This window comes from Lactuca serriola, chromosome 4 (assembly GCF_051521515.1).
Source record: "Lactuca serriola cultivar US96UC23 chromosome 4, Lser_US96UC23_V15, whole genome shotgun sequence".
Lineage (NCBI taxonomy): Eukaryota > Viridiplantae > Streptophyta > Magnoliopsida > Asterales > Asteraceae > Lactuca > Lactuca serriola.
In genome coordinates this window covers 20,314,987-20,342,485 of record NC_136411.1, presented here as the reverse complement: position 1 = coordinate 20,342,485, position 27,499 = coordinate 20,314,987, and the positions used below count along the sequence as shown (strand labels likewise).

Genomic DNA, 27,499 nt, shown 5'->3' with positions numbered 1-27,499 from the left:
ATGTATGGGTATTTTAGGAATCACTTACTTCAGCTTAGCTGATTGCACACATTACACCCCTTTTCTTTGTAAAAATCTTTTTAGAAAATTTATTTCTTTCAAAAAGATTATCAATTCCTCAGTCTGAGTTTAGATACACCCGAGAGTGTGCTTGAATCCCTCAAACATAGACTATGATACCAACTTGTAACGTCCCAAATTTCAAACTGAAATTTTAATTTAAAAATAAAAGTATTTATTTAAACTACAACTTCAAAGATCTAGATAAACCACTTGATTTAAAAACATTAATCAGTGTATCGTCAAAAGTTATTATGTGTGAAAATCTCCAATGGATTCGATGCAATCGATCTGTGCCCCTACTTTAATACAAGAAAACCTGAAAACATTTAAACCACAAACCGTAAGCACAAAGCTTAGTGAGTTCCCCAAAATACCACATAACCATACGATCTCCGCCCATAATATATCGGGCCTCGCCCACCCAATCATAACGGGCCCCGCCCAGCATAACAAATGGACCCAACTCAACATACAAACGGGCCCAACCCAACATACAAATAGGCCCAACCCAACATACAAACAGGCCCAACCCAACATACAAATGGGCCTAGCCCAACATATAAATGCAAGAGTCACAAAGACAGCTAGCATCCTATACAGTATAGTGAGAAGACTCACCTCAATAAAGAGACAAGATGAACCACACACTCAAGCTGACGATATCAAATCTCCTCATGCTAACATACACATAATAAAACCCTAATTAACAATTAAAGCAATAACTAACTCTCAAAGAATCTTGGTTCATAGCTAAACCTCATTGGGAAAAATACCATTTTGCCATTCCAAGACTAAATCCCAATACAATTGACCAAAAGTCAAACTGATCAAAACATCAACGACCAACCCTTAGTTGACCCACGCTTAGCATATCATACTGCTCTACGCTCAACGTACAAGATGCTACGATCAATGTTGCCTCAAGAGTCCAAAAACTCTATTAAGCTTTTAATACCGAAAGCCAATCCCACAAACTTTCATGTATGGACCCTTACAATGTCTTAATGTATAAAGTTTCCAGCTTTACCCATTAAGACACTTCCATTAAGCAAGATCTAAACTTTATGCACTAAAATGACCAAAAATGCTAACACAACTTGCATGGCTTAAAGAACAAGCACCAAAGCACAAATTTCTAAGTCCAACAAGTCCTAAGAGTGTTTCATATAACTCAAAGGTGTTAGAGTTCTCTCAACTCGCAAAACACAAGCTCAAGGGACCAAAAGGTGACAAAAATGCACAATAACAAGATCTAAGAAACCAATGAGCAAGTTAGAAGTTTTTTACTTACAATGGTCCAAAAATGAGGCAACCTTGCTGGATCTATACTTAAATCCTTCTTCCATGCACTTTACAACCACATTGTTCTTCAAGACTCACTTGCCAAATGAAAAAGATAAGCTCACATAAGATGCCAAGGCTCAAAACAAGCAAGATAAGGCTATGGTTTCTCAATGAATGATATAAGGTGATGGAGGCTGGTCATGGGAGGGATCATAAGAAGTTAGAGCCATTAATTAGGGCTCAAAACCTTAGATTTACGGTTTTGGTCTGCAGTAGCTAGGCTCAGTGTAGCCTAAACTATGCTCATCGTAGGTTATTAAGTGCATGATCAATATTCTTCAGCCACGCTTAACGTAGGGGCTTTCCTACGCTTAACATATTGCAAAATTCCCGAATTCCACTTCAACTTCAAAACAACCATAACTTCTTCGTTTTAACTCTGATTTCAACGATCTTTATATCCACGCGAAGGTATTGACGAGACCCACAATTCTACCAAATCACTTATGAATAAAAACACATCAAACTAAAAATCATAATTCATGCAAGAAGTCCAGAATATTACTTTTCCCATTTTATCCCTTTAGTTTCCAAAGTACAATTCAAGGTTTAAATCACTTATCAAACATCATCATCATCAAATAGGATCTAAACTCTACTCTTGTAAAGCCCAAAGCCTTTACATTGTTGAATCACGGTCCAGAATCCAAAATAAAATACATCCCAAAACTGGATGTTACACAAAAATTGATTTTCATTTTGGTTTTTGTGGTTTCCATTTGACATATGCTTTTAGAATTTAGCTGTTAATTTTGGTTTTATGTTGGGTGGTGGTGGAGGAGGATATTAGCGATGGGTTGGTAGTGGTGTTGTTGTAGGTGGCCAATGATAGGGTGCATGGTGGTGTTGTAGGTGGCTGACGGTGATACAAAGGGGAAATGGCTTCGCTTTAAGTTTCTCATTTATTTATTCTAATTATAACTAAGGGCCTGTTTGGTAGCCTCTTAATTGAAAAATTAAGAGGCGAGCTCTTATTTTTTTTCCAGATGTAGACTATTTGGTTGCGTGTGATTTTATGCCTCTTAATTTATAAGCTGCCTCTTAAACTTTCACATCTAAAGACATGTCTGAAAAAATAAAAAGAACGCCCGTTCCCTTTTTTCCCAAAGACTTTATCTCCTTCCCTCTACTCTTTCTTCTTCACAAACGTCGCTTCCTATTAAAACTCCAATTGCAACCCTCCACCATCCTCTCCAGTCATCCCCTCCAGACACCGCCTCTGCCAAAGACGTCGTCTCCGACATCGTCGCCGATAGCGAAGCCCTCCGGCTCCTTCATCGATGCGTATTTCATTTTTACCCGTGCGCTCCCTCGTCTCTTTCTATTTCTCACAACTCCTATTCCCTCCAACCCCTCTCCAACGACTGCTACCCTTCGTCGCCGCCTGCTTGTCACCGTCTCCTCCAAGGACTCACAACCCTAACAAACCATCATTGGAGTGCAATCTCTCCACCTAATAGGACGATCGGTTAGCCACATAATAGCAAGGTTATGCTGAAGTGCCACATTGCTGGAGAACTACAAATACCTATGTCCAATTTTTATTTTTTGAGATTAAAGCCTAATGTTGTTGTCTAGCCACTGATTATAGAGATAGAATTGTGTATCTTATATGAGATTGAACTGTATGTATAGATGACAGATCGAGGATCTAGATATACATTAGATGAAGCACTTGTGGCCATAGGATTTGTTAAGTATCAAGGATGGATAAATGTTTATGCATATCTTGGTTCCATTGCTGAGGCAATGGAAGTGATGATTCTTTCTTTCATTGGTCCATCAGTTAGGTCTGAATGGAACCTCTCATCTACTCGAGAGAACCTTATTACAATTGTGGTTTTTACTCTTTATATGCTTCTTTCTATAGATATATCCTACTGCAATAAGGGCAACTGGTGTTCTGTGGGTAGAGTAAGGGGAATGATTTGCCCTTTTGTGGGGGTTTATCTGGTGGTGGCTAGTTGCCACCAAACGACAACAATTATTTTGTTTGAGGTTGTGATTATTCTTTTAGGTGTTTGTCCTATGTTCTTCCCACATGAAACCATGGCTCGCGAATTGATGGATATTTTTTCTGTCCCTGATTTGCCTTGAGAATTTAGTGGTCATAAGTTAGAAAAAGTGTGGAGATAATGTTCACATTTGTTGTTTGTAAATACACCATTATGCTAGTTAATAATGAGATAATGTTCCTATTATAGAATTGTATTTTATAAACATAAACATTTAATTTAGCAAAAAATAATACAAATGGTAAAATGGTCATTTTTGTAACCCAACATAACAATTCAGATGTTCCAACTAAACAACATGTTAAAAATTCAAACCATTTTATAAATTAAGATCTTTTAAAAATTCAGATCGTACCAAATAGTCCCTAACAACAACAATAGATGTCTCGCTGGTGAAGGAAGACTCAATGTGGTGTGGTGGATGGTGGTGGTGGTTTCAATGGCCACGGTTAGAAATAGTAATTTCCATTTTCCAATCCGGTAAAGACAATGAAACAAAAGTTTAGACATGGTCTTAGTTAAAAGAAAAAGATGTTAAGGTCTAAAAGCGTAAAACTAACCCAAACCACATAGACAATACGTGTAATTTACTTTAATTTTTCTTTATAAATTTTATAATGATCAGCGGTTAGAAATTGATTGTGGGCCAAGAGTCGAAATCGGTGTCTCTCAGATCTAGTCGACAGATCACCGTCTGATTCGCTCAATAGCGTGCGGTTCGCGAATAATCGAATATCCTCCCCACCAAGTTTTTCCGTATATCTCTCGACACAACCATCACTCACTCTTCGCCAACCTTACTCTTTCTGTAAGCATCTCCTTCTCTCATCAACTATATCTATATGTGTACTTCGATCCACTTCTAATTCCTTACATCACAGGAAAACACTCAACTAATGGCGACTTTCAAGGTTAAGCGTGTCGAATCTTCGCCAATTGAAGGCCAAAAGCCTGGCACTTCTGGACTCAGGAAGAAGGTATATTTGTTTCCTAATCTGTTTTCAAATGATTTCGATTTCGATTTTCGTAGATCCGTGGCTTGTTTTGGTCTTGATTACGTTAAACAAGAAAATAATCAGTAATGAGCCTATTGCTTGTGTTTGATTTGTAAAATGTTTCTTCTTGTTGATGCATGTTTAAATTGAGATCGGATTGTGCTTTTTTGCTTATGCTACTTTCAAATCCTACATTTGAATTTTGTGGTATGCGATCGATCGTTATCCATGTCGGTTATTGTGTACAGATCTATTGTACGTCATACATGATTTTATCTGGAGCATCTAATCCGTGGCTTGGATTTAAATTTGGGAAAAGTTAGTTTTGTTTAAAATTAAGATGAACTTTGGTTTCTGAATGGTATGTTTTGGATCCCATCGGTTCAAAGATCACCTTATCCTGGATGTGAAGATGGTAGATTTAATGGAATGGAAAGTTCTTAGTACTTTCTCCTTTTTTAGTCCATATCAAGAAAAAGGAGTCCACTTGTTTGTGTTTAATTATGACTGTTTAAGTGGTAGAGCTGAATTACTAGGCGTTTCAAAATATAAACAGGCACAATGCTGGATTTAAGAACTAAAAGATTTATGTCATATTTGAACTGAGAAAATGCTATGATTGGATTTCCAACACTATGAAGGACTTTGATTATAGGTGGCATGTGACATATAAACTGTTAGCACATATAAAGTGTTATTTCTTCTAGTTCTAAGAGGCTAAAGTTTTCAGCACTAATGCATCAGATCCCATCAAAATTCCCTAGTTAACTCAATAATTTTGCGAACATTCATTGAGTGTTAAGACACTAAGGGTGATATATTTCAGCATTCATCACTAACAAACTAGATTTTTTATGAGAATTTGACGTCTAAATGTTTGCTTCAACTTCAGAACAATAGACAAGAAATTGTTAATATAGCTTAAAAACACAAAATAGTCAATGAAATACTCTTATCATTTCTATAACTTAGGTTGCAAATCTATCCAGATGACATGGTCATTCTTAGGCACACATGTTATTTCCTCTAGTTCTAACTTCTAAGTGCCAGTGGTTGAGTTTTCTGCACTAACACATCAATGAATTCATGTTTGCTTCAAGGTTAGAACAAAAGACAAGGAATTGTTGCGATAGCTTAAAAACACAATATAGTGGATGCAATGATCTAATATTCCTTCCCCAGACCTCTAGTTAGCAACTTATCCAAATGAAAAAAAGTCATTCTTAGGCACAATAAGTCATTCATCTGACATGCTCCTTTATTATTTTTACCTGTAACTTACCAATATCCATGTTTCTTGATAGAATTTGTTGATAACACGTTTTGGTTGCTTTCATCTTAACTGTCAAACTGATGTGATTTAACTTGAATTATTTCAGGTAAAAGTTTTCACACAACCGCATTACTTGCATAATTTTGTTCAATCAACATTCAACGCCCTTTCTGCAGAAAAAATTAAAGGTAAAGACCATCTCACTCCTAGTTTATTAGTAACCAGATTCAGCAATACTCTTTGGAGATGTTTCTTTCTTTTTTCCTCATTATGTTCTGAATGGGAAATGTCTGTCTGCCTGCATAAAGTACTGTATACATAAAGTCTTTTATTTTCTAGACCCAATAAACCATCTGAACGAGACTAAATGACCATTTTGCCCTTACATTTCAAACGTATTGATGATGCATTTTTCTCTCGTGCAGGTTCTACACTTGTTGTATCAGGTGATGGACGATACTACTCAAAGGATGCTATCCAGGTGCTTGCATCAACCTTTTTCTTTGGACTTATCAAGATTCAATGCCTGATATTTTATATAAAAAAATGCAGATAATAATTAAAATGGCAGCTGCAAATGGTGCAAGACGTATCTGGGTTGGTCAAAATGGTCTTTTGTCAACACCTGCTGTATCAGCAGTTGTACGTGAAAGAGTTGGTGCTGATGTAAGTTTATCTGGTTTCAAGATATTTAATAGAATAACCTTTACTAAATCAATAATTAATAACCATTATATTTTTCATTTTCTAGGGTTCTAAAGCAAATGGAGCATTTATTTTGACAGCCAGTCACAACCCAGGTGGCCCCAATGAGGTATGTGGTATTTTCTTAATAATAAAACTCTAAATATGGTTAAAGTTTACTAATAATTTTCATGTGTTTTTCAGGATTTTGGAATTAAATACAATATGGAAAATGGTGGGCCAGCACCTGAAGGAGTTACTGATAAAATCTTTGAGAACACTAAAACAATAAAGGAGTATTTTATTGCTGAAGGCTTACCTGATGTAACACTGAATTCTTAACCTATAATAATATTTAATAAAATTATATTTTATATTATTTTGATTACATATTTCCCATGTGTGTTCAGGTTGATATCTCTGCAATTGGCGTTTCCTCCTTTTCAGGCCCTGATGGCCAATTCGATGTTGATGTTTTTGATGCAGCAAGTGACTACGTGAAATTGATGAAGTATGCTGCTATCACTCTTGTTCCAACAATAAAGTTTAATGTAAATGACGTAATTGCCCTTTATCATCTAATGGCTTAATGAACTCCTTGCAGGTCAATCTTTGACTTCCAGGCAATCCAAAAGTTGATTGCATGCCCACAATTCTCTTTTTGGTATGTTCCATCACATCCACTTGCAAGCAATATTCTTTTTATTTTTTTAATTTTGTTATATTTGTTTTAGTTATGATGCGCTTCATGGAGTTGCTGGAGCTTATGCTAGTCGTATATTTGTTGAAGAGCTTGGTGCAAAAGAGAGCTCATTGTTAAACTGTGTCCCTAAGGTTTTATTTCTTTCGTAATGTATCTTTATTTTCTACTTTTTTTTAAAAAGAAAATTATTATGCAAACAGGAAGATTTTGGTGGTGGACATCCTGACCCCAATCTAACATATGCGAAAGAGTTGGTAGCACGAATGGGATTGGGCAAAACACCTGATAGCAACCCTCCTGAATTTGGTGCAGCTGCAGATGGTGATGCTGATAGAAACATGGTCCTTGGTAAAAGGTAAAACTAGTAACTCTAATGCTCAATTCCATTCCTTGTTTGGTTACTTGATGCAAAAAGTAATTTGTTTTTTTCTTCTTCAATCAGGTTTTTCGTTACCCCTTCCGATTCCGTTGCCATCATTGCTGCCAATGCAGTCCAATCCATTCCCTACTTTTCTTCTGGTTTAAAGGGCGTTGCCAGGTCACCACCATTCTTCATATTTTCTAATTTTTTTTTCCTAAAAAAATCTATTTATATTTATTTATGAAGTGTGAGTTTTATCTTTGTGTAGGAGCATGCCAACATCTGCTGCTCTTGATGTTGTAGCAAAAAGTCTCAACTTAAAGTTTTTTGAAGTCCCAACCGGATGGAAATTCTTTGGTAACTTGATGGATGCTGGACTATGTTCTGTTTGTGGTGAAGAAAGTTTTGGAACTGGTAAATAAATAATTTATCTACTATATATATTTTTTCAAGAATCATTTTTAATGATTTATTTTTTATTTGTTATAATAGGATCAGACCATATACGTGAAAAGGACGGAATCTGGGCTGTTTTAGCTTGGATGTCTATTCTTGCTTATAAAAACAAAGACAATCTCACTAGTGGAAAGCTTGTCACTGTTGAAGACATCGTGAAGCAACACTGGGCCAAATTCGGACGCCATTATTACACACGATATGATTACGAGGTTTTTAATTTTTATTTAACTCCTGCCGGTTTTGTTTTAAAATAATAAAATTTTAATATTAATTAGATATTGTTTTGTAAAGAATGTGGATGCAGGTGCTGCGAAAGAACTAATGGCCCACTTGGTCAAATTACAGTCTTCTCTTGGTGAAGTCAACAAGTGAGTTTCGTGATTTCTCTTTTTTACTAATTCATACTCTTTGAACTTTAACTGTTAATTGCTTTTTGATTACTAACTAATAAATTTGAATGCAGATTGATAAAGGGAGTACGATCTGATGTGGCGAATGTTGCAAGTGCTGATGAATTTGAATACAAAGATCCTGTTGATGGTTCGGTTTCTAAGAATCAAGGAATCCGTTATTTGTTTGAAGACGGGTCACGTTTGGTATAATCTTCATCATTTAATTATATACAGCATCTTTTACTATTTAAAAATAAAAAAAGATTTTATATTTTTTAATATATGTATGTGTTTTGTAGGTTTTCCGTTTATCTGGAACAGGATCTGAAGGTGCGACAATTCGTCTGTACATCGAACAATATGAAAAGGATTCATCAAAGACTGGAAGAGATTCACAGGAAGCACTTTCTCCTTTGGTAAATAATTATATCTCACTATTTTCTGCAATCTGGTGTTTAATTATTTTTAGTGAGTTGGGGTTTTAAATAAATTTGTGTGGGGATTGCTTATGTACAGGTGGAGGTTGCATTGAAGCTGTCAAAAATGCAAGAATTCACAGGACGTGATGCCCCTACTGTGATTACATAAATATATATATTCATACACACATCACATGACATGAATGACAAGGTTCGTGTCCACAGCACAACACAACCCAACCTATATATGTATTTTTCGTCTTCTTTCTTATAGTAATAAAGTTAGGGTTTCAGTGGTATGTTATGGGCTTGTTTTGTTTTTCTAGTTTCACAAGTCAGAGGTATGGGTGTTGTGTTGTTGAGTGCTTTAATGATTTACAGTGTATTGTTTTGTTTTGTTGTGGTTAATAATCGTGTTGTATGCTGAGAACCTTTCTTTCTTTACCACAATCTCTCAGTTTTACAGCTTCTTTAATTTCATAAAAAAAAATCATGTACATAAATAAAAATTCAACTCTACCAGGAACGTTATAATGTAAAATGAAACACGTGATTTAAATATGGGTTTTTTTAGCTGATGATATATCTCGTACAAATTATTGAGACCGGCTATAAAAGGTTTCAGATTTTTTTCACTTTTTCACTTTTTCTGATCGTAGACTTTGGTCGCATGCTAAGAACATGAGAGATTGAAATAAAAAGGAAAAAGCTTAGGTTTAGTGGCAAACAAGTCATGGTGCTGGGACATGATCATTCCTAGCTGGCTATTTGCACGTTTTTGATTTAACAACCAACTTTCTGTGATAAAACAGTCCTATTTTTTTTTAATTATTTCTAAAAAAACCCAATGTGATCTATTTGCAATCTCAACGTGCCGTTTGGGAGTGTATTTATCCAAAGAATGACAATGAATAATTTTTTTTGAACCGACAATTTTATTAAAAGACAACTCCCTAGCAAGAAGCTAGATGGAGCCAAAGATACAAAACATCAATTACATAAAATAAAAAGGAGACTTAAGCCATTCCCCCCATACAAAGTTTTCTTTCCCATACCTATGTTCGATCCAAACATGGACCATTGATCTAACTCCTTCAAACACCAATTCTGGGGAGATGAATTTTGAGTTAAATATTCTATCGTTCTTTGCTCGCCATATACCCCATAGTGCCCCATATATGATTGAGAGTAAAGTTGATCTGCGGTTTGGGCATTTCCAAGTCATTGCAATATAAGTTAGCATCTCCTTAATACTAGGAAATATCATTGGTGTCCACACCATTCCCAGATCCGGTTCCATAGATCAGCAGCAAACGGGCATTTAAGGAGCAAATGGTCCGCTGATTCCATTCCTGAGACACAAGCATTGCATTGTGTAGAATGAACATGTACCCCTCTTTGATCAAGAGCAACCGCAGTTGGAATGCGGTCCATTCTTGCTCTCCATATAAAACAATTTACTTTGTTTGGAATCCACTTCCTCCATTGAAATACACCATCTGGAATCATATGAGCTGCACAATCAATCCTCACCCTTAAGGCTACCACGCCAAATTGATCGTCAATTTGAAAGTCCGATTTCCATCCAGTTTCCGCTTGATTCCTTCGGATAACATCAGAACCTGCAATATTCAATTTATCAAGAGTAATTTTACATTTATCTATATTTTCCAAACACCAGTTAAATATCTAGATGCCATCTGAGATGGCAGCCCCGCATCGAGATTGTGTATGCCGTGAATGATTTTCGCCCATAGTGCACTCCTTTCATGGAAGAATTTCCATCTCCATTTTGTAAGTAACGCCAGGTTTAGTGCTTTAATGGAACCAAGGCCTAAACCACCCACCTCTTTTGGAGTAATTATTTTATCCCAAGCCACCCATCGAATTTTTGGAGTATTGTTAGGTCCTCCCCATATAAAGTTCCTCCTTACTCTCTCCAAGTTATCATTCACTCCTAACGAGGCTGCAAAAATTGATAAGTAATAAGTGGGTAGACTCCCTAAAACTGACTTTGCAAGAGTCATCCTCCCACCGAAGCTCAATGTTTTTGATTTCCACCCGAAGAGTTTGTTATTAAAATTTTCTATCATCGGCAGCCAAGAGCTTTTACGGTTCATGTTTGCTCCCACCGGAACCCTGAGATACGTGAATGGTAATGAGCATGACTACCATCCTAATGGTGAGGACCATCTATCAACCTCGTGTGGGTCCACATTAATGCCAAAAACTTTCGATTTGTTGAAATTAACGCCGAGCCCGGATGATACTTGGAAACACTTGAGGATCCTAGCCAAATTTTTTATATTTTGCTTTGACCACTCGCCAATGAATAAGGCGTCGTCGGCATAGAATAGATGGAAAAGCTGGATATTGGAGTTTGGAATAGAGATTCCATGGAAAACTCCTTTTGACCCTGCTTCCTTTAACGCAATGTTTAATCCCTCCATAACTAAAATGAAGAGAAACGGTGATAAGGGATCTCCTTGTCTTACGCCTTTCTCTAATTGGAATTCATCCGTTGGGCATCCATTCACTAAAACCGATGCCCGAGCTGATTCTAAGCATCCCTTTATCCATACTCTCCATTTTATTCCAAAATTCATTTGTTGCATCATCGAGTCTAGGAATCTCCAATTCACCGAGTCAAAAGCCTTATTGAAGTCAGCTTTGAAGAGTAGTATTTTTTTGTTGGTTTTCTTCCCCCACGAGCAAATCTCATTTACAATGAGGGGTCCTTCCAAGATGTTTCTTCCTTCCACAAAAGCCGTTTGCCCTTCATCTATGCATTCCCCCATTACCGAACGGATTCTTGTTGCTAGTAGTATTGCAATTATTTTATATAAGGAACCGATTAGGCTGATTGGCCTATAGTCACCCAAGGAGATTGGATCTTTAACCTTTGCCGCTAGAGTTATAAAAGAGGAATTACAATCTGGAGAAAAGCTTCCCCATAGTTCAAAGTGTTTTACATATGCTAGGATATCCATCTTTAATTCGTTCCAATATCTTTTCAGAAATTTGAATGTGAAGCCATCAGGCCCCGGGGACTTGTCATTCCCACAGTTCAATACTGCCCTTTTCACCTCATCAATCGAGAAATCACCTTCCAAAAAATCTTTGCTAGCGGCTGAGATGGTCTTGAATTTTGAACTCCTAAAATCTGGTCTGTGCTTCCATTTTTCTTTGAACTTTGAAGAAAAAAATCTGAAGATCTCTGCTTTCATCTCGTCCGGCTGATTTGACCACACACCATTTATCTTAAGACCATTCATGTGGTTTTTTCTGATGTGATTTTTAACGAAACCATGAAAGAACCGAGTATTTTCATCCCCATCAATTAACCATTTTATTCTCGCTTTCTGTTTGATGTCCAAACTCGCCAATTTTTCTAAGTCGGTGAGTCTATTTGAAATCTTAGCCCATTCAACTTTTTCTAATCCATTTAAATCGTTCCTTTCAGCCTTCTTATCAAGTTCTACCATTCTTTTTTTGATTGTTTCAACCTCCAATTGTTCCTGTGGGAGATTCACTGCCTTCCAACTTCTTATCCTATTTTTTATGAACTTTAGTTTATTTAAGAAAATTGAATCTGCAGCGCCATACCCCTTGAATTCTGAAATCGCTCTAATGACAACCTCGTTGAAACCAAGTCTAAGAAGCCACGAGTTGAACATCTTGAAAGGTACAGGTCCGAAATCCCTGGAGCTAAGTTCAAGCAGAATAGGACAGTGATCAGACTCTTCTCTGGGGAGGGCTGTACATGAAGCTTGTGGGAAGTTAATAAGAAACTTATGGCATACAAGAATTCTGTCAAGTTTACTTAACTTTGCTCCTGCCTGTTGGAAGTAAGTGTACTTGAATCCCCCAATTTTTAAGTCAAATAACCCCCCTCCAACGATAAATCTATCAAAATCCTGGGCAGTGTAGGAACAGAAAAAGAAAAAACCCGTTTATCTTCAAACCCGGGTGAGAAACGAAAATTTGAAGGTTCGCCTGGAACCTCATCTAAGAAAAATCGCGTCACTAATAATAATAATAGTAATAGTAATAGTAATAGTAATAGTAATAATAATAATAAAGGAGACATTGAATAATTATCTACCTACAAGTTGTATGTTCTCTATGATTTTCATCAGATACTTAGTCATCTATTACCGACAAATTACTTCATACATTAATTTAACTTAATTCCTTCTTGTAATGATAAAATAATAAAACTAGGTGTGAAACCCGTGTATTATTAAACTTTAAAGTGGAAACAAAAAATATTTTTTAATGTATAACTTTAAAATAAGAAAAGGAGAAACGTATTTATTGCAATTTAATATCATATATATGATATTTAATACTTTACATATTTAAGTATATAACTTTAATTTTAAAAATTGAAACAAACCAAAAATTGACAAGTGGATAATATTTATTTCAAAAATATCACAAAATGACAAGTGTCAAAACTCATGAGAGATTGACATGTGGCAAAAAAACCTTCATTTATTAAGGAGGATAATTTAGAAAGCCGGTTATAAACTTTTTGTATAATTCCATCGCTCACACGAAAAATTCTCTACTTAGAGGATTCGTTAGGCACACCCTGAAAGCACATTCTGATCAAGATTTCATCAGACACCTAATGAAACATGAATAATTCTCCACGATTTCATTGTTTACAAATTGTTCTCAAAATAAGTTTCACATCAGAGAATTCCCAAAATCGTAAAACAAAAACATAATGAGGTGCACGATCATGCCTTTGCCTTGCCGTAATCCTCTGAGGTACCTGAAACACAATCCAAAACTGTAAGCCCAAATCTTAGTGAGTTCCCCCAAAATATCAATACATAGTAAAAGTAAAAATATAATAACAGCAAACAATGGGTCCACAACTCACAGACTGGATTACCCCTAAGCCCACATCATAAGTTTGGCTTGCCCCCTGGGCCCACAACTTATGTCTGGCTTGCTCCCCAACCTTCAGTACGAGTCTGACATGCCCTATCCGACCCTCAACTCGTATTTGGAATGCTCATGAGCCCTCAGTATGAGTATGGCATGCCCTTCCTGGCCCTCAGCTCATAGCTGGTACACTCCGGGGTTTGTTGGCTTACAGTATGGAGCAGTACAACCTCAACCCAACCGACACCATATGTCGACATATAATAGATAACATCATATACAAATAAACAGGTAGTGACACGGGTAGTCCTACAGATCTACCAACTAGCATATCAAAACTAGCACGCATAACTATTATATACTCAACATATCAATGATATCATGTTATCAAACCAATGGGTCGGCCTTGGTGCCTTCGACCCGAAAGTACATTGAGGAAAACTTACCTCACAAGTGATACAAACTGATAAGTTCTGACTCTGAATCTCAGCTCTCGACTTGAATGCCTACAACCACCATGTGACCAATTCCATCAAAATCCCAAAATACCCAAATTACCCTCAAAAATACAACTAGGTCAACCATGGTCAAAGTCAGAGTCAACGGTCATGGTCAACAGTCCATGTTGACCTAACTCGCCGAGTGCACCAATGAACTCGTCGAGTTTCTATAGTACTCAGAAGGTCAGGAAAACCCTAGCCAACTTGTCGAATTGGCTGGACAACTCGCCGAGTTTTCCCTAGGTTAATACATTTAGTTGATTCTTCGATTCCAGGGACTCTAAGGCTCATATCTAAACTCAAATGTTGTCTAAAATGATAAAGTCTCCAACTTTATCCTTTGGGGCTACTTTAAGTGTTCAAAAACCTCTCCACAGGGCTTGGAAACTCAAGGGCTTAACCATTAAGCACAAAACCTTGAGATCTGAAATCCCACTTCTCCAGAAGAGATTCTGGCCTCAAAAACGTCCCAAAGGTTGGTGATTTATAGACATGCATGTCCAATGCATGTCTTGAACCCAAAATGGGTTAAAAAGGGAAAATATGACCTAAACTCCGTGCATGGCATCAAGACTTGGCTAAAGAACAAATCCAAACCATTATAAGGTTACCTTGACTTGGAGATTCATAAAGTTGCAACCTTTATGAAATCCATGATGGGTTTTGTACAAACAATTATGTGTGCATGCAACCCTAGAATTGGATCTATGTTTTCACTATTAGATACACAACATTATGAACACATATAGAAAACCCTAATATGCCCTAGTATTTTCGAAATAAACATAGAAGGTTAGATCACATACCTCTTATTGTTATATTTCAATAACAACTCAAATCTTCAAACCCTAAGTCTTGAAAGCAAGTTCCACAAGTGTAGTACCTCTAATGGCTCACAAACACCAAGAGCAAATGGAGAGGCAAGAGAAAGAGGGAAGAGGTATGAAATTCGTCCCTAGGAACCCTAGACAAGGCATGGATGAATTCTTATGGCCTTAAGGGTCTTTATATAGGTGTAAAGATTAGGGTTTCAGTCCTTATCCTTATCTAGTTGCTTGCCCACCAAGTAACCATAAGATAAGCCTTGAAAACCCTTATCCTTATCCTTTGGACGATTTCAAGGATATCTTATCCCTTGAATTCGTCCAACCTATATCTAGGATAACCATTACCGTATTTTGTAACTATCACATAATTACAATTCAGCCCCTCTAGTTTAATTAATTACACTTGATCACTAAATTAATTCTTAATTAATTATTGACCAATATTAATTAAACAAATATGATTTCTCCTTTAATATATTATTCTTATAACATATTAATAAATCATAATAACCTCTTTCTCTATTATTTCTCCAGTCAAGTTGCTATGGTGAAGGCAACCCAAAAGGATCATGCATAATCGGGTCAAGTAATTACCAAATATGGTTACATGCTTAGACACTAATCCAACAGTCTCCCACTTGGATAAGTCTAGTAACCACAAATGCAAGTACAACTCGATTAGCAATCGTAGCTCTCAAAGACACTGTCGAACTTTGATCTTATCAATAACCTGTCCTTTAGATAAGGGATCATATATTCCTCCATTCTAGATATTGTATAGACATGAGACATGGATTGAAATCATTCTCTCAGTCTATGTGTTGTTTCTCAATTTCCGATTTACGACGACTGATTAATTGAACAAATCAAATTAGCCCTAGCCCGACCGAGCATTTACGTTTGTCATCACTAAATCATCAAGGGGCCCACATACATCGCTTTTATCCCACTTTGGGTAAAAGGAATGGATAAACTTCGACTCAATGTTTGCTTGCACTCACTCACCAAATCACACACAACAATAAGATTTATAACACCAAGTTATTGGTGCGTTTACATATTATCAATGTGTAACCGATTCGCAAGATACAACTCACACATCTCGGTTTCAAGAATACAAGATATTATCGTCTCACCAATCGCTCGTGATAAAATCCATGAAGCGATCCAAGTGAGCGTGGGTTTAATCCAATGCTCAAAATCATATTCATAAGCACTCATGAACGTTGCAGCAAACCTTTGTTATGTCTAATACACTTTAGACAATCTACAAACCAATTCATGACAGTCTTCATTCACACCTACTTCCAACGTGTGACCAACTGCGGACCGTTTGAATAATTCGATTATCCTTAATAAACTCAATTATTCTGGAAGTCAAAACATGCAAAGAGAAACACAATGATAATACTTAATCTTATATGACCCCAAACTTGTGAGTATAAATAAAACACCTTTATTTAATCACCATATTGATTACTCATTATCCATTGTTTAATGTTTCAGATAATCAACTTTATAACTCGAATCATAACCACAATTGTCCCATGCTCAAAGCATGCACACTTTGGTTCCCCATGGTCCATACTTTGTGAAATAGATCAATTGAAACTTTTCAAATGCAAATCATTTCACAATCCCCAATCCTTATAATTAGTGTAAGAATACCAAATTCTTGCCACCTTTTAGAATATGTCAAATTCTAATATTTTATGCAATAATCCTCTTGTGAAGTCACGACACAAAAATCACAAAGACTCGGCCAACGAAATCACAAGTTACTCTATCAAAAAATTGTTACAGAACAAGTCTATAGATGTGAGGTCTCTCACTCAAAGTACATTCCTTTGAACATCCTTTTGCATAAAATTTTCTAATCTAGACATAAATTCTCAATTTCCAACTCCCAATTATGGAAACATTTCCATATTTACCATATGACAACTCATTCTTAATAGAATCTTATCTATTCATAATAATGTCGATATGGTCCATTCAATACCATACTTCCAACTACTCACAAGCGACCAATCCTCAACGAACTTTGGATCGTCCTTTGATAGTTGTTTAATTATCTTAGTCAAAACCGATTCTTGTCCTTTTTCCCTCTTAATGCGCACATTGGGAAAAATTTTAGAATGGTAAAATATTATAGCACTTGCAATCGATCTTTTACCCGAAGCGTATGGGACACGATGCATAATGTCTTACATAAAGATACGATACTCCATCAATCTTCTGCCATAATATTTTATGTGTCACGTTCTTACAATTCGAACTATGAAGAGGGATACCGTAATCATAATCGAAATTTAAGAACACACTATTTATCCTTTGACTAAATTTATTAAAATTTCTCAATCTAAGCTTTAGATTTTGAACGAAGTATAATATTCTCTCCCTTAATTATAGTAAAACAACTTTTCAACCCTTACGACTTTGCAAAGTATAACTTTTGTTTTCTATAATTAATATTGCTAACTAGCAATACTTACCATAATAATCATGCTCCCACTTACATGATGATTATATCTTTACCAGCATAACACTTATGCTCCCACTAACTTTGACATGTATTCAGAAATCAGCGGAACTTCTAAAAAACAATTTCTTAAGTTCGTATTTCTAATACTAGATGTTTTGATAAGACTTTATCTAAGCTTCTCAACCTCATACACTTTTCCTTGGACAGCTCATATGTATATGTTTAAACGATTCTAGGACTCATATTGTAACGCCCGTAGATCCGGGCTAGTCAAATTAGAGACGATAAGCATCAAAAATGACTTTTTGATGGAAGATTATTTAGAAGGATTAATCTTAACCGATTTGTAGTATATGTCACAAGGTTTCCGTGCATATAAAGAACGCCAAAATCCGAGTTATAACGAAGAAGTTATGACCTGTCAAAGTTTCGCGACAGAACCGGCACGACACAAGGTGACGTAAATAGTGAATTTACGTTAGAGCGATATTTATCCAAAACAATCTAAATGATAATTAAATATCTCATCGATAGTAGTCCAACGATAAAAAGACAGACGAAAACGGTGTTCAGATGAAGGAGTTATGAGTTTATAACGAAGTTTTCCTGTCCCGGCCTACTAAAAATAACATATAAGTAATATAATTATAATATATTAAAAATAAAGTCAAAATTAGCCAATGGAGTCTAAACGAGAGTTGTAGAGCATAATCTCACCTTCGCGTCGATATAAAGAATGACGAAAACGGAGTTCGTATGCGAAAATTATGAATTTCTGAAGTTCGGGGCGCGAAACCCCAAAACTGTCAGAGACCACGATGTGGCAAGTCTCCTGACACCTCCGGGAGTCCCCCAGATGCAACTTGCAATGACGTATGCAATGACGACCAAGCCCACGACGTGGAAAAAGAATCCCATGACGTGGCAAGGGCCAAATTTGCCCTATAAATAGATTTGAAGGGCCAGCCGACTATGGTTGCTCCATCCCTTCTCTCCCACTCCCGATACACCCTCTAAGCCCTATTTTAAACCCCGAAGCCCCGTAATCAACCCCGAGACCCGAAGAAAGTCCCGAAGCACCGAAGATTCCGAGAATAAAAGAGTTTCCTAGCCGAAGCTCTGCCCGCGAGAAACCCGGTGTGTGAAGTGATCCCGGTTTCACCGAAGAATATCTACTTGAAGAGCCGTAGTGCTGTCCGATCATCTTCTGATCAAGTGAGTGTATATTCCCTTTCATAAACACGATTGTAATACAAGTATTGTTTGAATGTATTAAGTATATGTTTGGTGTGAGTGTATACTCACTTTCGTCTTACACATAGATATGAAGTATTTTATAAAATACGTGCTATGTGTATATATATATATATATATATATATATATTGTTGTTTATATGAGTGAGTGTGTGGTCACTTTCTTCTAACACATAAATATTAAGTATTTGCTATGAAATATGTGTTATGTGTGTAATATAAAGTTGTTTATATGTGTGAGTGTGTGGTTACTTTCTTCTAACGCATAGATGTGAAGTATTTGCTAAGAAATACGTGTTATGTGTTTATACATTGTTTGCTTATTTGAGAAGAGTGTGGAATGGACGTTTTGTATAGTTTTTAAATGAGTTAAACTGTATATGTATTTTATATCTGCGAATATGTTGGGTAGAACATGGGTAGATGAGATAGTTGGTATGTGATAAAATGAGGAGGTATGAAGGATGCTTAAGAATAATATCGGTAGATGCACCAAGTAGTGAATGTCGTAATACTAGCAGATGCGCTTATAGGATAATCCTGGCAGATGCGCTTATAGGATAAGGTCGGCAAATGCGCCTAATAGTGAATGTCGTAATCTTAGCATATGCGCTTATAGGATAATGTCGGCAGATGCACCAAATAGAGATGTCATAATACTAGCAGATGCGCTTAAGAATAGTATTGATAGACGCACCAAATAGAGAATGTCCTAATACTAGCAGATGCGCTTATAGGATAAACCTGGCAGATGCGCTTATAAGATAAGGTCAGCAGATGCGCCTAATAGTGAATGTCGTAATCCTGGCAGAGGCGCTTAAATGATAAAGTTGGTAGATGCGCCTTAAATAACAGTAGAATTTGTGTCTATTCCTTAAAGTCAAATTTTAGGAATGAATGAATAAAGGATAGGTGAGTCTTAGGTTAAAACCTTAAGAAATAAAGAAGATAATGGGGATGGGTAATTGGGTTGATTGTTTGATGATTAAATATAATAATTATATTATTGTGGGTTGAAAACCCTATATGCTCACCAGGCTCCCAAGCCTGACCCACTCAGTTTAATTGTATCATAGGTATCGATACGAAGCTGCTTTGCACCGAGAGATTAAAGGAGACGTAAATCACTAGAGTAAATGAATGTATGTTCTGTTTATGCTTCTGTGTCTGTATCGGAACATGACATCCCGAGGTTTTATTATTTAATGAAAATACATTCTCTTTGAGAAATGTTTTGATAAGTTTTTATCATATCTTGTTTTGGGAACAAATTCCGCAACTCGTTTAATCAAAGGATTACTTTGATTTTAAAATAAAGCATAAACAAACCGGTCTTTTCTGGCCGTGAAATTTGGGGATGTCACACATATCAACAAGTCTAAAATGTTTAGACCCATTTGCCATTTCCCACAATTCGAACTATGAAGAGGTATGTCGTAATCATAGTTGAATTTGAGAAACCCAAATTACATAATGCTATCTTCAAAATCTCTCTTAGTGAAAACGTTTCCTCACAACCAATTTCATGAATGAGAGAAACCTTATGACACTTAGATTTTGTGGTGTATACGTTCCCATCCATGTGAATTCGTCATAGCCATAATCTCAAGATAATGTTAGTGATAAATCCAAACTCTTATGGATATAACTTGTTCTTCTTAATTTCATGCCATCAAGGGTCCCACCATTACTTCCAAGTTATTGAGCAGCCCACCCCTTCATTTTAATATACATTCCATTGAACAAGGTGTCTTGCCCCTATACAATCCATTGAGAACTCGTTGAACTCACATATACAGAAAACTCAATTGGAATGGCACATAAAACAAAATAGTGTCAACACGATAGGTTGTAAACCTCAAGTCGTGTGTTAGTGATGATTGATAAGGTTTATTCTTGATTTGTTCTTGAAACCTTTCAAGACCATTAAGACTCCCACTGACTCCTTGACATATAAGGTTCTCTTGTCAAGAAACATTTCTTGACAAACGAATATTCAAGAGTTAGTGTAGTTTTATCAATACAAAACATTTCACATGATTGATCCTAGTTGGTCTTTGTCTTATCCAAGACATCACAACTTACCAATTTCAGATGTGCAAGAATAAGAAAAACCTTTTTCCAAATTCCACATTTGATGAATGTTATAAACCTTCTTAAGACTTGTCACTCAATTCACAATCTTGGAGTATTACTCTAAGACTTGATAATGGAACGAAGTATGATTGACTTCTTGATTTAACCATTTCCACAATTCTCGATTCCTCTTCTTAGACATACAAATTGTACTAAGACTCACTTAGAGGATAAATTGAGATAAGGTTCTCAATCATTAAGACTTATCATAAAACATAATAAAATGTACTCTCCCTTCTTCTTAGAATAGAGAAGCTTTTATCTTTCTGCCTACTTGATTCTTCTTATTCGTTTTGCTATTGATTGAAACTCTTTCAATCAACTTAGAATTATACTCAATCTTATAGGTATAACCATATTCACTAAACTTTAGTAAATCATGATGAATATCTTTGTCACTTTTGTGGTGGACTTGATCAACGTACGACCTAGTGTATTTGATCTCCTAGTCCTTCAATTGACACTTTGTCAAGGAATTAGTCCAAATTTCCCAAATGTGAAAGTTTCCATTCATCATATAATACTTGTTATATGATTCCAAGTTCCTATCCACTTGAAACTTGGGCGATGTGAAACTCTCCCTATTTGGTAAAATCTAGACACTTCCATAAATAACCTAACTAAGAATCAAATCCATTTTGCTAATAATAGAAGTACACAAACATCAATTTTTCATATATGCCATTGTAAGGATAAACAAATAAGATAAAATCAAAATTTATTTTATTCATAAAAGCAGCGGAAAACATGTCCCTACAATGCAAAATTCAACTGAAAAAAACTATGTAATCAAATACTCCTAACAAATCTATCATAACTTCCTAAGCTCAAAATCTGATATTCGAATCCATGCGATCTAATCTATTTCTTCGTGATCAGAATCATCTTGCTCTTCCATCAAACTTCCTATCTTTTCTCTAATTTTGCAAAACATTCAAATGTAATCTTATCACATTATGTATAAAGAATAGGAATTTAATGGAGTTAGATGGTGGATTTTATACCTGAAGTAGAGCCATACTTCTTGACTCTCCCATCTCTTAGACTCTTCAGGTCCTTTGGGCAGCTTCGTATCCATTGCCCCTTCTCTTGGCAGCAGAAATAGGTGGGTTCTTCTAGAGTGTCCACGGAAGCATGGTTGGTTGAATTATCAGACAAATATGCTCCATCGCTTCACCAAATCATTTCTGATTCACCAGCAATAAGCATGTAAGTTAAGTCAATGAGGGTCGCGTCAAGATTCATCATATAATACTCTCTTATGAACTTATCATATGATTTAGGGAGCGACTGAAGAACCCAGTCCACAGCCAACTTATTGGGGAAAGACGCACCCAACATAATCAACCTATCAATGTGTGATTTCATCCCTAGGATGTGAGCACACACGAGTTTACCATCTTCATGTTCCATTGCCAATAGGGCTTCGATGATCTTGAACTTTTCAAATCTTCGATCTTGTGGTTCGGGGAGAACAATGGGAGGAGGAGGAGTGAGTGAAATCAAGCTAGTCCACATTGATCCTTCACTTTGGAACAAGTTTTCACTTTCAACAGGAACACTTTTTTCCTTGGGATTCGGGAAGACCACGGTTAGAATCAGACATCTACACAACGGGAGAAATTTCAAGTTAGTTGATTGATTGAATCCTTAATGAAACACCCAAATGAGACATTAAGGCTAGGATCCAACAACATTATTTACATATTAGAAGAGGGATGTCGTAATCCAACATGCAAATAATTCGGAGGTAAGTGACTGACGATTCACTAATTCTTCACCATGAAAAAACATAAAGGCTTAAGTTTTAAATGTATTAAGAATTCCTAGATTTCCTTTGAGATTCATTGAACTTTTCAATGGCATGTTTAAATCTCGATATGCCCCTCTTGTTTGTGACTGGGATGCCGAGGATCACAAAGTGGGTGTGAATAACCATGCAAATTTACATGGTGCTCTCATTGTTACAGTCACATATTCGATGTGCCGGTAAACCACACACGCTCCATCGAAGTATGACAAACATTGAGTCACCCTTTGCCACCTTTGCTTAGAACCCAATTAGTGTGCCGTTTAACCACACGTGCTCCACTAACGTCTTAGCAAGGGTACAAAGTGTAATTTCATGGGATTGCATCAATTTCACTTTTGCCTAAAGTAACTAGGATTGGGAATTTCCAAAAGCGTTTAGTTACTTTACATAGATTCATTATACTTATTAATGAAGAGAGAATTGCCCTATCCTACCCGTTCGGCTAACGACCCTCCACCAATCAAGGAAGCGGTGGGTAAGAGTGGATACCCATTAAACGACCATTTTATAGGCCATAACCTTATACCCCCTTATAGATCGGCTTCGTGAATGAGGCTTACTAACGGTAAGACTAGCATTTTAGTTATCCATATATAATATTAGACTTTTAATGTTATACATAGTATAAGGGTGTATTTTACACCTTTAAAATACTAGGTGGTTTAAATTTTATAAATTACACTTAAAATATAAACCTTATCATTATGGATTTATTAAATCTCTTTTAATTATACACTTAATTAATTTAATAAAACCATAAGGGTGTAATTTGAACTTTTCAAAATTAGGGTTTTAGAATTTAACATTTTCCAAAATTAAGCTTTTAATCAACCAATTTAAATTCCAAAACTTGAGGGCAGGTTTTGAAACTTTTCAAAACAATTAGGTTTTAATCTCACTTTAAAATTTTCGAATTCAAGACTATTTAAATTAAAATTTTAATATTAAAACTCTTGATTTAATAATTATGTTGAATTAAACTATTAATTTAAATTATTAAATCATAATGGATTATCTAGATCATAGAGGATAATTACCAATTGAACAATTAATTTATCCTAATTCCTTTTAATCCCTCTATATTTCGAAAATCATGGGATAGGATAATTCAGAATCTTTAATTACCATATATAACCATTAAAGGATAATTACAAGATATAGGATAATCCAAATCCCTAAAATTTAGGATCTTATCTTGGGGAGGAGGCTAATTTCGAAAATCATGGGGGTTTTTAAAACCCTAGATTTCGAAATCTTGAGGCTTAAGGAAAGGATTTGAAAACCCTTTCAAATTTTCGCAAATTAGGGTATAGAAACCTTAATCTCGAAATTTCTATCCTCCTAGGGTTTATTGACTATAAACCCTAGTATGTCAAGTTCATACAAATGTATAATACTAATTGAAAACAAGTTAACCAAAGGCTCTAATACCACTGATGGGTTTTGTACAAACAATTATGTGTGCATACAACCCTAGAATTGGATCTATGTTTTCACTATTAGATACACAACATTATGAACACATATAGAAAACCCTAATATGCCCTAGTATTTTCGAAATACACATAGAAGGTTAGATCACATACCTCTTATTGTTATATTGCAATAACAACTCAAATCTTCAAACCCTAAGTCTTGAAAGCAAGTTCCACAAGTGTAGTACCCCTAATGGCTCACAAACACCAAGAGCAAATGGAGAGGCAAGAGAAAGAGGGAAGAGGTATGAAATTCGTCCCTAGGGACCCTAGACAAGGCATGTATGAATTCTTATGGCCTTAGGGGTCTTTATATAGGTGTAGAGATTATGGTTTCAGTCCTTATCCTTATCTAGTTGCTTGCCCACCAAGTAACCATAAGATAAGCCTTGAAAACCATTATCCTTGTCCTTTGGACGATTTCAAGGATATCTTATCCCTTGAATTCGTCCAACCTATATCTAGGATAACCATTACTGTATTTTGTAACTATCACATAATTACAATTCAGTCCCTCTAGTTTAATTAATTACACTTGATCACTAAATTAATTCTTAATTAATTATTGACCAATATTAATTAAACAAATATGATTTCTCCGTTAATATATTATTCTTATAACATATTAACAAATCATAATAACCTCTTTCTCTATTATTTCTCCAATCAAGTTGCTATGGTGAAGGCAACCCAAAAGGACCATGCACAATCGGGTCAAGTACTTACCAAATATCGTTACATGCTTAGACACTAATCCAACAATCCATCCATAGTAACATCCAAGAATAAGGAGAGAAAGGGACAAAAATCAAGATCTAGCTACATAGATGAATAAAAATCGGATCTTGGACACTTATAAAGGTCTAAAAGAGTGCCAGACCGAAGATGAGAGCTTTGCTTGCTAGATCCTTGCTTCCTTCTTCCAAATTTTCATTCTTTTGCTCCAAAGTACCACAATAGCTCACAAAATGAAATGTAAGGGTGATTAGGGTTCACAAGGGCCGATATGGGGGTTTGGAGGCTGATAAAAGATCAGTCTTAATGACTTAAGGAAGTTATATAGCGTGCAGAACCCTAAAATATGGGGTTTCCCACCCAGCCATCAACACGTCGAGTTCTCCTCACCAACTCGACGAGTTGGTCCATAAAAATGTGCGGCCCAAAAGCCTTTCAACTGGCCGATTTGAGGCTATCAACTCGCCGAGTTCCAAAGGAAAACTTGCTTTTAAAAAATAAATCTCATACCTAGAAATCGGGATGTTACAACTCTCCCCCAATTAGACTAGGCTTCATCCTTGAAGCCTGCTGTGGAGAACAAATACGGATATTGCACCTGCATCTCAGCCTCCGGCTCCCAGGTCCACTCAGAGCCCTTCCGGTGCTGGCATTGTAACTTTACCAAAGGTATTTCCTTTTTACGCAAAAACTTCACCTTCCTCTCCAGAATAGCTACCGACCTATCAAAATAGTTCAGGCGCTCATCAACCTGAATATCATCCAATGATACCACTGCATCATCATCCAATACGTACTTTTGCAGCTGCGAAACGTGGAAAGTGCTATGAATCTGATTGAGCTCCTCCGGAAGATCCAATCTATAAAAAACCTTGCCAACCCTGGCAACAACTCAGAATGGTCCAATATACCGAGGATCCCGCTTCCCCTCTTCCTGAAGTCATTACACCTTTCCAGGGTGAGACTTTCAACAACACTATGTCGCCAACCTGAAACTCCAACTCGGATTGACGTCGGTCGACATAGCTCTTCTGCCGGCTCTTAGAAGTCTACAATCTTTGTCTGATCTGTTGGATCATCTCTGTGGTCTGACAGACCACCACGGTCCGCCCCATGACCCTGTGGCCAACCTCGCCCCAACAGACTGGGGTACGACAACTCCGTCCATATAAAAGCTCAAAAGGCGGAGCACCAATGCTGGAGTGGAAAATGTTGTTGTAGGAGTACTCTGCAAGGGGTAGGTAGGAGTCCCGGCTCCTACCAAAATCAATGACGCATGTTCGCAGCATATCCTCGAGAGTTTGAATCGACCGCTCACTCTGGTCGTCGGTTTGCCGATTATAAGTTGTGCTGAAGTGTAGCCTCGTGCCCAACCCCTTATGGAAATTTTGCAAAAAACGGGAGGTGAATACAGTCTGAAATAATAGAGACCGGAACCCCATGGAAAGCAACGATCTCGCGAATATACACATCGGCCAACTTCTCGGCCGCCGAGCTCTCCCGACTCGCCAGAAAATGGACACTCTTGGCCAATCGATCCACGATGACCCAAATAGCATCAAAACCCTTTGCCATCTTCGGTAACTTGGTGATAATATCCATCGAAATCTGCTCCCATTTCCACATGGAAACCTCCAGAGGCTGTAGTTTACCATGGGGCCTACGATGCTCATCCTTGACCATCCTGTAGGTCAATCACCTCTCAATATATCAGACGATCTCTCTCTTCATACAAGGCCACCAGTAGCTCAATCTCAGATCTCGATACATCTTGGTGGCCCCCAAATGAATAGAAAACAAGATTTATGAGCCTTCTCCAGCACAATTTGTTTGACCCCACCAGACATGGGAACCCAAACCCGACCACAACGAGTCAACAAACAACGACTGTCTGGAACAAACCGGGTGATCTCACCCCTGATCCTCTCAATCTTCCAATTCTCTTCTCGAACACCCTCGACTTGAAACTCCCTAATCAATCCCAAAAGCAGAGAGTCCACTGATATCCTCATACATGACACCCCATCAGAAGGCCCAACCAACTTGCGGATCAAGGCATCCGCCATCACATTCGCTTTACCCGAATAATAAAGGATCTTGCAGTCATAATCCTTGACTACGTCCAGCCACCTGCGTTGCCTTATGTTCAGGTTCGGCTGATCCATAATATGCCTCAAACTCTTGTGATCCGTGTAGATAGTACAACAGACCCCATTAAGGTAATGCCTCTAAATCTTTTGGGCGAAAACCACCGCCTGTAACACCTGTTCCAGGTATTATTTAATTTATCTAATTTTTAGGGTTTGGTGTATGGACTTGGCGAGTTGGGGAGCTCCAACTCGTCGAGTAGAGATCATTATGAGGACACGGGTTTTAAATCCTACTGGACGAGTCGGAAGGCCCCGACTCGACAAGTAGGCGTTGTAAAGAGAAACCCTAATTTTCAGGGGTTTGTACCCTATTTAAAGAACTTATGGCTCACTTGTAGCCTCTTTCCTCGTTCTTACAGTCCAGAAAGAAACCCTAGCCGCATTTTGGTGCTTTCTTGAGTGTGTGTGAGCCTTGGAGAGTGGAACTTGATCTCTATTTGCTTAGATCTCATTTTATGGAAGAATATGGTCATTTTTGGTGCAAAATGGGGTCATACTCGGATTTGGACCTGTCACA

The 27,499-nt window shown here is 36.8% G+C and overlaps 1 protein-coding gene across 1 annotated transcript; it reads left to right on the top strand.

Annotated features, from left to right (window-relative positions):
• Positions 1 to 4,081: 4,081 nt before the first annotated feature.
• LOC145101152 (phosphoglucomutase, cytoplasmic) lies at positions 4,082 to 9,152 on the top strand. The gene is made up of 18 exons (XM_079038325.1): positions 4,082 to 4,230; positions 4,304 to 4,399; positions 5,797 to 5,878; positions 6,116 to 6,171; positions 6,243 to 6,356; positions 6,442 to 6,504; positions 6,579 to 6,698; positions 6,785 to 6,885; positions 6,979 to 7,038; positions 7,109 to 7,208; positions 7,278 to 7,432; positions 7,520 to 7,615; positions 7,707 to 7,852; positions 7,931 to 8,106; positions 8,189 to 8,265; positions 8,361 to 8,493; positions 8,589 to 8,705; positions 8,806 to 9,152. The coding sequence occupies exons 2-18, from the start codon at positions 4,319 to 4,321 to the stop codon at positions 8,875 to 8,877; spliced, it is 1,749 nt and encodes a 582-aa protein (XP_078894451.1). The 5' UTR covers positions 4,082 to 4,230; positions 4,304 to 4,318; the 3' UTR covers positions 8,878 to 9,152.
• The last annotated feature ends 18,347 nt before the right edge of the window (positions 9,153 to 27,499 follow it).

Bases quoted from the DNA above. Each gene is read 5' to 3' on its own strand.
- LOC145101152 (XM_079038325.1), top strand. From the start codon at position 4,319: ATGGCGACTTTCAAGGTTAAGCGTGTCGAATCTTCGCCAATTGAAGGC. The intron at 7,433-7,519 runs GTAAAACTAGTA...TTCTTCAATCAG, and splicing joins AACATGGTCCTTGGTAAAAG to GTTTTTCGTTACCCCTTCCG. The intron at 8,706-8,805 runs GTAAATAATTAT...GCTTATGTACAG, and splicing joins AGGAAGCACTTTCTCCTTTG to GTGGAGGTTGCATTGAAGCT.